At 28.9% G+C, this 13,650-nt stretch overlaps 1 protein-coding gene across 1 annotated transcript; it reads left to right on the forward strand.

Annotated features, from left to right (window-relative positions):
* The first annotated feature begins 11,488 nt into the window (after positions 1-11,488).
* Positions 11,489-13,524, forward strand: LOC102593490 (pentatricopeptide repeat-containing protein At1g31920). Its single transcript, XM_006352866.2, has one exon. It carries the CDS (start codon positions 11,679-11,681, stop codon positions 13,494-13,496), a length of 1,818 nt encoding a protein of 605 aa, XP_006352928.1. The 5' UTR covers positions 11,489-11,678; the 3' UTR covers positions 13,497-13,524.
* The last annotated feature ends 126 nt before the right edge of the window (positions 13,525-13,650 follow it).

Raw genomic sequence — 13,650 nt, forward strand, 5'->3', positions numbered from 1 at the left:
GAAGAAGAAGCTAAAAGATATATATACATAATACATGTACAATGTAAAAGCTGTATTATTTTGAGAGAGAGAGAGATAGTACTATTATGTAATCAGATTGTGCTGAAGGGTGGGTGGGTAAGTGGGGTCCATGTGAAGGTGTACATGGTTGGGGGATTATTTTTTTTATTTTTTTTAACATGAAGGGTAGTTTTGGAATAACGTAAAGTTATCTTTATCTAATCTAGCAGGTGGAAACAATCATTTACATTAGATTAGACTGTCTACATTATATCTCTAGAGATACGATTCCCTTTTCGAACTCTACTAAAGCAAGATATTTTGTAGTTCAGACTACTTTTTTTACATAGTATCTAAGCTATGTTAATAATATATCAGTATAATTTCATAAAATCAAATATTTAAGTTGTCTCAAAGATAGAGATAAATTATGTCAAAATATGTAAAGTAAAATGTCTTTACTAATAAAAGTAATTTAATACTCAAAAGAATTGTATTAGAGGCGCGTGATACACGCGTTAGCGGAAGCGAGTGGGAGTTTGGTGAATAGTAAAACGTAAAGTAAGATTTTCCTTTGCAAGTGGCAAAGATTTTTAACCTGAACGACACGGTCTTGTTAGCGCGTGTCAAACACTCTCTTTAATTCAAAGTACGACTTTGGGACTTATATGGTATGGGACCCATATGCTGAGCTGGCATTATGTCAACGTTGTACCATGTCTGTTCTCAATTTTTTATTTATTTTATTATTATTTCATTCTGTCTCTGGAGACTGCATTGTAGCTCCGATTAAATTCCAATTATGCACTGTAAGGCCCACTTGATGGTGACGCTCCAACGTGATTTTCTCAGTACTCAAAATTTAAATTTAAAAGCTCTCATTAAAGATAAAACAGTTTTACCACTACATAATCTATATTAATTATTTTATTTTTATAAATCCAACATGGATATATTTGTTGACTAGGCTTTTGGTTCTTTTGGACATTGTGCTGGGTTAAGTTTTTAATGTAAAAATATGAATAGTTTGATTGGGAATTTGTGACTTCAAAATATAAATTCAAGAGGTATGATCAATGAATAGAATTTTTTTCCTAATAAAAATATTTAAGTTTGCGTTAATAATATAAAAAAGTTCTTAATAAAGAATGTCTCTCAATAATAATATTTATGCCAACGAATTCTAACTATAACTATATCATATGAATTATTATTTTTTGGTCGAAAAAAAAAAATCATATGAATTTATTTGGTCTAACATGTTTACTCATCATTGATGCTCCCTTGTTGGATATATTTATTTTATGGAGCTGATTGGAAAATCATCTGATAATTAAATTTAAGTATAATTACACAAATTACACCATTGTTTTTATGGAATGTAATATGCTCGATAGATAATTAATTAAAGTGCATGCAAATTAATTTGGTCATCATAGTTTGTTTTTTTTTTTATAAAGAAGAAGAAGAAATTTTGTGTGTTGATATGATATTGTTTAACCAAAAATTTGATTATTAGGTCACGTAATAGAATTTATAAGATATTGTCCGAGCAATATGATTAATTCAAAGCTATAAAGTGATTAATTAGTTACCGCTTGTGTTGTTAATTTACATACATTATTTATTTTGATTGTTACTTAAATTTATTAGATCGTATCATAAAGCTGATCGTTAGGTAATAATGAAAACTCTCATTTTGTGAACAACCGATTCGTGTGATCATAGCATTATATTATATTTTTTTCCGTCTTTACTTATTATTTAAAATAACCCTATTATTTAAAATAACCCTATATAACCTTTACCGTACCTTTTATGTAGTAGTTAATTATATACCGTATCCTACTTTTTTTATAGGTTTATCCTTCAAATTATTAATATGTAAAATAAAATAATTAATCTAAAATAATATATAACAATATAATATAATAATATTATGAAATAATACATAACAATCTTAGGAAGAGTGAGCTAGTGTCCCTAAGTTGCAAAAGAAAACCTACACGCTACGTCAAGTGGGAATTGTCGATAATAAGGGAGAGAATTAATTATTATTTAAAATAAAAATAAATAAATAAATATATATATATATATATATACAGTAACAAAAATTAATGAAATCTTTATATTTAAATGATATATACCATTATTGAGAAAATTAACAACTATAGAAGTAGTAAATAATTACGAAAACACAGTGTAACAAGTGTGCAAATACTAGGAAATAAAAATGCAGCATCATATTATATAAATAAGTGCATTTATTTATTCAGTTGGATTAGGCAGCAATAACTATCTCAATAATTATTTCATACCTCTTTATTTCTTCACTAATAGACAATTCAATCCTAATCAATATGCTAATTAATGTTCTTATTCAACAATAAAAAAAGTTACGTATTTACTCATCTATGTTTGATTTGGTACCGTTCATAAAAATCAATAAATAAAAGGGTAATTTTTACTATATGATCAAAATTTCTATTAATTATAAGTCATCTAAAGTTTGAGAATGAATAGAAGTATTTAATAATAGCGATAAAATAGACCAAAAAAAGAAGAGTAAATTATCTCTTAATTTTTCAAGCTGACAAGTAAAATTAAGCAATTGTTTTACTTTATTTATATTTTATTATATAACATTCTTCATTAAATATATATTCTATTTGTGTTATCACCCCTCAATTGTTGTGTTTGTAATCTTTAAGAATAATTATAATTAAGGGTAAAATGAGAAAAATAATTAATTTGATCTTAAACTTCTCTAAAATAAAAAAATATTGTTTAGAAATTAAGATAGATAATTCAAAAGGGAAAAAAATCAACCTATATGATTTAATTGGTTCCAATCTACCCAAATTAACTCTCTAAAAATCATGTCTTTGATATATGATATATAACCAACATAATAAGAAAATAAAAGTTTTCTCCATTTGGCTTAGAATTAAAAATAAAATAAAATATATATATATATATATATATATATTTATAAAAAATATATATATATAAATTAAAACTTGATAAAAGTTAATTTTTTTTGAAATTGTATTCTTTAGCCATCTTGATTCAGTTCATTTCAATACAAATAACTTTTCGGCGAATGCAATTTAGTTATAAGTTTCAGTTTTTTCTTATTTATTGTTAAAATTACTTTATTATCCTTTCCATTAAATTTAATTTGTCTACTATTTTTAAAATATATTTATTACTTTTATCAAATCAAGAAAAGATAATTATTTTTTTCATTTTATATTCAACATTAATTGCTTATTTTATTGAGAATCTTCATATCTCAATTGATTAGCTACCTAAGATTTAACTCCAGATTGTTAATCCGCTCCCCTATTTTCTTTTCTCGACCCACAAATTTATTTTTTGTCTTTAAAAAAAAGGTCATGACGTTGAAAACTTGAAAAACCCTTTTTAGATGCCTAAATAGAAAGAGCTGAGAAAGAAAGACATAAAACGCATTCGACGAACGCGATTTATGTATAAATTTCAGCCTCTTTTTTTTTATTGTTGAAAGTACTTTATTACCTCTTCCATTTATTTTTATTTGTCCACTATTTTTAAAATATATTTATTATTTTTGTTATTTCAAGAAAAAATAATTTTTTTTTTTCATTTTATACTCATCATAATTAATTGCTTATTTTTTCTGAGAATCTTCGTATCTCAGTTGATTAACTACCTAAAATTTAACTTTGTCGCTAAATGTTTGATTCTCCGGATTGTTAATCCCCTCCCCTATTTTTCTTTTCTCGATCCAAAAATTTATATTTTGACTTTAAAAAAGGTCATGGCGTTGAAAACTTGAAAAACTTGTCTAAATAGAAAGAGCTGAGAAAGCATTTGGCGAATGCGATTTATGTATAAGTTTCAGTCTCTTCTTATTAATTGTTTAAATTACTTTATGATCCGCTTAATTATATTTGTCTGCTATTTTAAAAATATATTTATTACTTTATCATATCAAGAAAAGATAACTACTTTTTCCATTTTATACTAAACATTAATTGCTTATTTTCCTTAAAATCTTCATACCTCAAAATTGATTAGCTACCTAAAATTTTACTTTATCGGTGAATGTTTGATTCTCCAGATTGTTAATCCCCTCTCCTATTTTTCTTTTTTCGAACCACAATTTTAATTTTGTCCTTTTAAAAAAAGGTCATGACGTTGAAAATTTGAAAAACTCTTTTTAGATGCCCAAATAGAAAGAGTTGAGAAAGAAAGAATAAAACGCATTCGGCGAATGCTATTTATGTATAATGTTTCAGTCTCTTCTTATTTATTGTTGAAATTACTTTATTACTCCTTCATCTTAATTTTATTTGTCCACTATATTTAAAATATAATTATTACTTTTATCATATCAAGAAAAAAAAATCATTTTATAGTCAACATTAATTGCTTATTTTTCTGATAATCTTCGTATCTCAATTGATTAGCTACCTAAATTTTAACTTTATCGGTGAATGTTCCATTCTCCAGATTGTTAATTCCCTCCCCTATTTTTCTTTTCTCAACCCAAACTTTTATGTCTTTGTCTTTTAAAAAAAGGTTACGGCGTTGAAAACTTAAAAAACCCTTCTTAGATGCCCGAATAGAAAAAACTAATAAAGAAAGGCATAAAACGCATTCGGCGAATGCGATTTATGTATAAGTTTCAGTCTCTTCTTATTTATTGTTGAGATTATTTTATTACCCATTTTGCTTAATTTTATTTGTCTACTATTTTAAAAAAAATATTTAATACTTTTATCATATCAAGAAATATAACCATTTTTTCCATTTTATACTCAATTTTAATTGCTTATTTTTCTGAGAATCTTCGTATCTCATTTAATTAGCTAACTAAAATTTAACTTTATCGGTGAATGTTCGATTCTCCAGATTGTTAATCTCCACCCCTATTTTTCTTTTCTCTATCCACAATTTTATTTTTTGTCTTTAAAAAAAAAGGTCATGGCATTGAAAACTTGAAAACTCCTTTTTAGTTGCCCAAATTGAAAGAGCCGAGAAAGAAAGCATAAAACGCATTCGGCGAATGCAATTTATGTATAAGTTTCAGTCACTTCTTATTGTTGAAATTACTTTATTTCCCCTTCCGTTTAATTTTATTTCTCCACTATTTTTAAAATATATTTATTACTTTGGGATAAGGGTCTGAAAAATACCCTAACTTTGGTCGGATTTGCTGTTGCGATACTAAACTTTCATAAGGACCTATTACCTCCCTAGACTATTTAATATCGTATTTTTTATCCCCTAAACTATTTAATAGTGTATTTTAAAGGTATATATGTGCCCACGAGGACACATTACTATTTATAATTTTGCATTATTTTTTATGTCCACGTGGGCAAATATATATGTTTAAAATACGGTATTAAATAGTCTAGAAAGGTGATAGGTCATCATGAAAGTTTAGTATCGCAACAGCAAATTCAACCAAAGTTGAGGTATTTTTCAGACCCTTATCCCTATTACTTTTATTATATGAAGAAAAGATAATTATTTTTTTCATTTTATACTCAAAATTAATTGCTTATTTTTCTGAGAATCTTCGTATCTCAATTGATTAGCTAACAAAATTTTAACTTTATCGGTGAATGTTCGATTCTCTAGATTATTAATCACCTCCCCTATTTTTCTTTACTCGACCCACAATTTTATTTTTTGTCTTTTAAAAAAAGGTTATGGCGTTGAAAATTTGCAAAACTCTTCTTAGATGTCTAAATAGAAAGAGCTGAGAAAGAAAAACATAAAACGCATTGGGCAATTGCGATTTATGTATAAGTTTCAGTCTCTCCTTATTTGTTGTTGAAATTACTTTATTAACCCTTATGTTTAATTTTATTTGTCCACAAGTTTTAAAATATATTTATTGCTTTTATCATATCAAGAAAAGTTAATTATTTTTTCCATTTTATACTCAACATTAATTGTATACTTTTCTGAGAATCTTCGTATCTCAATTGATTAGCTACCTAAAATTTAACTTTATCGGTGAATGTTCGATTCTCCGGATTGTTAGTCCCCTCCCCTATTTTTCTTTTCTCGACCCAAAATTTTATTTTTTGTCTTTTAAAAAAGGGTCATGACGTTGAAAATTTGAAAAACCCTTCTTAGATGTCTAAATAGAAAGAGATGAGAAAGAAAAACATAAAAAGCATTCGGCGAATGCGATTTATGTATAAGTTTCAATCTCTTCTTACTAATTGTTTAAATTATTTTATTCCCCCTTCCGCTTAATTTTATTTGTCCACTATTCTAAAAATATATTTATTACTTTTATCATAACAAGAAAAGATAATTACTTTTTCAATTTTATACTAAACATTAATTGCTTATTTTTCTTAGAATCTTCGTATCTCAATTGATTAGCTACCTAAAATTTAACTTTATCGGTGAATATTTGACTCTCCAGATTGTTAATCCCCTTCCCTATTTTTCATTTCTCGACCCACAATTTTAATTTTGGTCTTTTAAAAAAGGTCATGACGTTGAAAACTTGAAAAACTCTTTTTAAATGCCCAAATAGAAAGAGCTGAGAAAGAAAGGATTAAAACGCATTCGGAGAACGCGATTTATGTATAAGTTTTAGTCTCTTCTTATTTATTGTTGAAATAATTTTATTACCTCTTCCGTTTAATTTTATTTGTCCACTATTTTTAAAATATATTTATTATTTTTATCATATCTAGAAAAGATAATTATTTTTTCCATTTTATACTCAACATTAATTGCTTATTTTCTAAGAATCTTCGTATCTCAATTGATTAACTATCTAAATTTAACTTTATCGGTGAATGTTCGATTCTCTAGATTGTTAATCTCAACTTTTTTTTTCTTTTATGGACCCACAATTTATTTATTTTTGTCTTTTAAAAAGGATCATAACGTTGAAAACTTGAAAAACTCTTATTAGATGTCTAAATAGAAAGAGCTGAGAAAGAAAGGCTTAAAACGCATTCGGCAAATGCGATTTATGTATAAGTTTCAGACTCTTCTTATTTATTATTGAAATTATTTTACTATCCCTTCCCTTTAATTTTATTTATCTACTATTTTTCCATTTATACTAAACATTAATTGCTTATTTTTCTGAGAATCTTCGTATCTCAGTTGATTAGCTACCTAAAATTTAACTTTATCGGTGAAGTTTGATTCTCCAGATTGTTAATCCCCTCTCCATTTTTCATTTCTCGACCCACAATTTTAATTTTGGTTTTTTAAATAAAGGTCATGATGTTGAAAACTTGAAAAACTCTTTCTAGATGTCCAAATAGAAAGAGTTGAGAAAGAAAGCATAAAACGCATTCGGAGAATGCGATTTATGTATAAGTTTCAGTCTCTTCTTATTTATTGTTGAAATAACTTTATTACCTCTTCCGTTTAATTTTATTTGTCCACTATTTTAAAATATATTTATTATTTTTATCATATCTAGAAAAGATAATTATTTTTTCCATTTTATACTCAACATTAATTACTTATTTTTTTGAGGATTAGCTACCTAAAATTTAACTTTATCGATGAATGGTCGATTCTCGAGATTGTTAATCCCCTCCCCTATTTTTCTTTGCTCGACCCACAATTTTATTTTTTGTCTTTTAAAAAAAGTTCATGACGTTGAAAACTTGAAAAACCCTTTTTAGATGCCCAAATAGAAAGAGCTGAGAAAGAAAGCATAAAACGCATTCAGCGAATGCAATTTATGTATAAGTTTCAGTCTCTCCTTATTTAATGTTGAAATTACTTTATTACCCCTTCCATTTAATTTTATTGTCCACTATTTTTAAACTATATTTATTACTTTTATTATATCAAGAAAATATAATTATTTTTTTCATTTTATAGTCAACATTAATTGCTTATTTTTCTGAGAATCTTCGTATCTCAATTGATTAGCTAACTAAAACTTAACTTTATCGGTGAATGTTTGATTCTCCAGATTGTTAATCCCCTCCCCTATGTTTCTTTTCTCGACCCACAATTTTATTTTTTGTCTTTTAAAAAAAGGTCATGGCGTTGAAAACTTGAAAAACCTTTCTTAGATGTTTAAATAGAAAGAGCTGAGAAAGAAAGTATAAAATGCATTTGGCAAATGCCATTTATGTATAAGTTTCAGTCTCTCCTTATTTGTTATTGAAATTACTTTATTACCCCTTCTGTTTAATTTCATTTGTCCTCTATTTTTAAAATATATTTATTACTTTTATCATATCAAAAAAAGATAATTATTTTTTTCATTTTATACTTAACATTAATTACTTATTTATTTGAGAATCTTCATATCTCAATTGATTAGCTATCTAAAATTTAACTTTATCAGGAATTGATTCGATCTTATTATTAAAATAGCAATCAACAAATCAAGTTGAGGTATCAAAATTCAGTTTGATATGAAAGATTTAGGAGACTCAAAGTCTCGTGTATATGATTTTATTTTTTTTGTAATTGGGCTTCTGAAAGAAAGCTCATCAGAAAACTCCGTGAGCTTCGATACTCTAAAATAGTAGGCTTTGCTTTCTTGTTGCGTGAAAGTGCTTGAGTGACCGTCAGGAAAGATTTTTAGCGGGGAATTCAATTCTCCACCCAAGTTAATAATCCATCTATGTCATTAATTTAGTCAATTATAACTAGTCCAAATTCAACCTAGTTGAATTACCCAATTTTACATTCTTCTTTTTCAACTACACTAAAATATTCCAAGTACTAAAATAGTACTTATATATAGTAATAAAATATAAAAGCAAGTGGAGGACCATATAATTAATGTGAAGTATAAGGTGGGGACCTTAGCCATATTGTGGACTGGTCAGAATGTAACAAAGACAATCAATTGAACTTTTGGGAGTTGGTGATTTTCTGCAGTTGAATTATTGTTCAAAGAGTACTTCATAAAAAAATAATTTATTTTGTACTCATATATATACCTCTTGTTTTGAGTACATGAAAATTTTATAATGTTAAAACCAAAATTGATCAAATATAAAAAAAGATTTGAGTTGTTTCAGTCAAGGATTACAAAATCAACCCATGAAATTATGATTCATACAATTTGTCTAGATTTGTGGAAATTAATAATATTTTTATTTTATTAACTAAATTTATTTTGATTTATTTAATTTAGTCTATTTTAAATTAGATTGATATGAAGTTCAAATTGACTCATAAATTTTTTTGTCTAAATATTTTTAAAAAGACATTTTTTTTATTTGATATGCTTTATATAGTCATGATATAAGGAAAATAAATTTATTAGATACTAAAAAAATATATAAGAAAACAAACTTACTAAGAATTAAACGATTAAATTATGATCCGATCATATAATTTTAACTCATCTCAATCCGATCCGCTTCAACCCAAATATTATTTAAGTGAATCAATGACCCGTCTATTTATTAACTCAACCTTTTTGACATTCTCAAATTCAATTCAACCCCTTCATTTGACATTCCTAGTTTTAGCCTTCCATGACCATACAATTACCATTCGAACTAGTGTTTTAAAAGGCGTGAGGTGAGGTGAGGCGAGATGTTTTATGCAGTACAGGGCGGGGAGGGGCATTAGTCCAATGAATCTACGGACTGTAGTTTCATGTCATTTTATAATTTTACTACTAAGAAAATAAGCAAAAGTAAAACTTCAATAGTTTTATTTTAATAAATAACCTATAATATATATAAAATATATTAATTTTTATTTGAGATAGGTATTAATAACAAATAAGGAAGAAAAAGAGTATTATAATTACTATTTGAGAAATATCATTACACCAAAACTAAAAAATATGATTTAAAGCAAAAAAAAAGTTTTTTAAAAATAAATTAACGCCTGGGGCGTGCGTTTTTATGCCTAAGGCTTACATTTTTACGCTCTGAGCTTACACGCCAAATTATAAGACTTACGCCCTATGAATTTACATCTTCAATTTGCGCTCCAAAGCGTTTTTGATACGCCCCACCCCAAAACTCACCCCGAAACTCGCCCAAAAAACATTGTAAAAACACTGATTCAAATTGTACCACTTGAAATTTGAGAATTGTACAATTTGAGTGTTACATAAGAAAACAATATTTAGCTGAGAATTCCTCTCTTCTTCTTTAAGATCAAAATTATATTTTATGTATGTATAATAAATACTAAATTTTTAATTTTTTTTGTACGTTTACTTCTTTACATTTTATACCCCTTAATAAAAATCATGACCTCGCTACTATCTCCGACCATTATCTCCTGCTATTGTTGCTTTTTCTTCTTCAAACCTTCTTGTGTGAAATTGACTCTATCAAAACTTAACTTCACACCTAAAAACATTTGAAGTTTGATAAATAAATTTTAATTTCAGATCTTTAGGTCAGAATTCAGGCTTCGTAGCCTAAATTCAGCTAAATTTAAATTGTATTTTAAAGCGATTTTAACTTCAGATCCATATATCTGGAGTTTATTATGTAGTGACTGAACTTTATAGCCAATGAATGTTGGGCTAACTAAAAAAGGACATATGGGCTCCAAAATGAAAATGGGGCTCAGGCCTGTTAAAAAGAAAACTTGGGGTTTCAATATTATTTTGAGTACATTTAAAATTGAAAAATAAAGAGAAAATAAGAAGAATGCTCTATAAAACTGGAATACTGAGAGAAAACTAGATGTTGAAGAAGATAACAAGGGAATTCATATCCTGTTGGGAGCGCCACCCTCGAATGGGCCCTGCAAAGCGCGATCTGGATTTAGTCGGAGCTCCAATGTGGGCTCCGAACACCGAGTGGGAAACCAAAAAAAAACAAGGGAATTCATTATCTACTATTAGCTTGTATTTGGACATCCTATATGGAATTATGATATCAAATAAAAAATCTTTATAAAATTTTGTGTATTTGAAAGTTTGTAATTGCAAACATTTACTTATAAAAGGAACATAAACAATGCAATCTATCAATGCGGTGCCTTAAGATATTCTGATATCTTGTTAATGAATAATAGTTTGCTCATTTTGGTAAAAATATATAAAAGTTCAGGAAATTTCGATAATTTTCACATCTTGTAGCGCTTTCATGTTTATGAGAAAAAAAATATAACTTAAGAAATCTAAATTACAAGTACAAACAAAACTTCAACTTCATATCAATCTGATTTCATATCACAAGACCTTAAGCTCATTAATAAATGCCTCTCAATTTATTTTTCCTTTTAATCCTTGGTGACTTGGTATAAGATAATGGGTCCACCAGCAGGGTCATTCCAGTTTAGATATTGTATCAATTGATCCCATTTTAGGCTAACCAATGAAAATTGTAGAACATTTACCAAAAGCGCAATAGGACTATATGAGTGGCTACATATATTTTAATTCCATACTTTGTGGACCCCATCAACTCAAAAACATTATCCTATCAACTTCCACATGTCTCATGACTTGGCAGATTTTTTCTGGTTCAAATTCACTTTCCAAATCTCATGGATGAGAGCACACTTTCTAGTTGTCCCAATCAAGAAAATGTTCAACATTTGAAGCTACTTTCACTTCTTTTCCAATTCCAAAATTTTAATATTTTCATAGCACAAAGTTGTAATCTTGATACTATTGCACTAGTGACTAGTGAGTTTATCAGTTCATCAAGCTTAGAAATTCTTGAAATTAAATGATGGTGTAAAACAGGATGGTGAGGACTTCAGTCCTTTATCAGACTCCATTCCTGATACCCAAAGAATATCATGCAAAAGCTCAAGAATTCAACTTTAGCTTGAAGGAACAAGAATGGATTTCTATGATCAAGAAATGCAACAGTATGAGGGAATTGAAGCAAGTTCATGGCCAAATCTTGAAGCTTGGATTCATTTGTAGCTCTTTCTGTTCAGGCAATCTTTTATCCACTTGTGCACTTTCAGAATGGGGCAGCATGGACTATGCTTGTTTGATTTTCGATGAAATCGATGATCCACGTTCATTTGAATACAATACTGTTATAAGAGGATATGTCAAAGATATGAACTTGGAAGAAGCTCTACTTTGGTATGTTCATATGATTGAAGATGAGGTTGAACCAGATAATTTCTCATATCCTACACTTCTTAAAGTATGTGCTCGAATTCGGGCACTCAAAGAAGGAAAGCAGATTCATGGGCAGATTCTTAAGTTTGGACATGAGGATGATGTGTTTGTGCAGAACAGCTTGATCAATATGTATGGGAAGTGTGGAGAAGTTAGGCAATCTTGCATTGTCTTTGAGCAAATGGATCAAAGAACTATAGCTTCTTGGAGTGCACTTATTGCAGCTAATGCTAATTTGGGACTATGGTCTGAGTGCCTCAAAGTTTTTGGTGAAATGAACTCTGAGGGGTGTTGGAGGGCAGAGGAGAGTACATTGGTGAGTGTGATTTCTGCTTGTACTCATTTGGATGCCCTTGATTTTGGGAAAGCCACACATGGATATCTTTTAAGGAACATGACTGGTCTCAATGTTATAGTAGAGACATCCTTAATAGACATGTATGTTAAATGTGGATGTCTAGAGAAAGGGTTGTTTCTCTTTCAAAGAATGGCAAACAAGAACCAGATGTCCTATAGTGCCATCATCTCAGGGTTGGCATTGCACGGGCGTGGAGAGGAAGCTCTAAGGATCTACCATGAAATGCTCAAAGAAAGAATAGAACCAGATGATGTTGTTTATGTTGGGGTTTTGAGTGCTTGTAGTCATGCTGGATTGGTTGAAGAAGGGTTAAAATGTTTTGATAGGATGAGACTGGAGCATCGGATAGAGCCAACAATTCAGCATTATGGGTGTATGGTTGATCTCTTGGGACGAGCTGGGAGGCTTGAGGAAGCTTTGGAGCTCATCAAAGGCATGCCAATGGAGCCAAACGACGTCTTATGGAGAAGTCTGCTAAGTTCTTGCAGAGTTCATCAGAATGTTGAGTTGGGAGAAGTAGCAGCCAAGAATCTTTTCATGTTGAAATCAAGAAATGCTAGTGATTATGTGATGCTCTGCAATATATATGCACAAGCTAAAATGTGGGAAAAGATGGCTGTAATTCGGACAAAAATGGTTAATGAAGGGATAATTCAAGTACCTGGTTCTTGCTTGGTTGAAGCAGACAGAAAGCTCTACAAGTTTGTGTCACAAGATAGGTCACATACCTGCAGTGATGAGGTATATGAAATGATTCACCAAATGGAATGGCAACTGAAATTTGAAGGGTATTCACCAGATACATCATTGGTATTGTTTGATGTAGATGAAGAAGAGAAGAGGCAAAGACTGAGCACTCATTGTCAAAAGCTGGCAATTGCATTTGCACTTATAAAAACATCTCAAGGTTCTCCTATAAGAATAGTGAGAAATGTCAGAATGTGTAGTGATTGTCACACATACACTAAACTTATTTCCATGATTTACGAAAGAGATATCGTTGTTAGGGACAGAAATCAGTTCCACCATTTCAAAGATGGAACTTGCTCTTGTAAAGATTACTGGTGAATACATATTCTTTTTCCCTTCGGACTTACCTTTCATAATTGTAGTCATGCTTTCTGCAGTTCAAAGATGTAAATAATATTAGCACCTAACTTCAGAATCATGCCAATCCTAGAGATCCATAAGAAATTGACAAGAAATCATGTAATCCTGTGTA

Source organism: Solanum tuberosum, unplaced genomic scaffold (genome assembly GCF_000226075.1).
Source record: "Solanum tuberosum cultivar DM 1-3 516 R44 unplaced genomic scaffold, SolTub_3.0 scf00144, whole genome shotgun sequence".
Lineage (NCBI taxonomy): Eukaryota > Viridiplantae > Streptophyta > Magnoliopsida > Solanales > Solanaceae > Solanum > Solanum tuberosum.

Bases quoted from the DNA above. Each gene is read 5' to 3' on its own strand.
- LOC102593490 (XM_006352866.2), top strand. From the start codon at position 11,679: ATGGTGAGGACTTCAGTCCTTTATCAGACTCCATTCCTGATACCCAAA.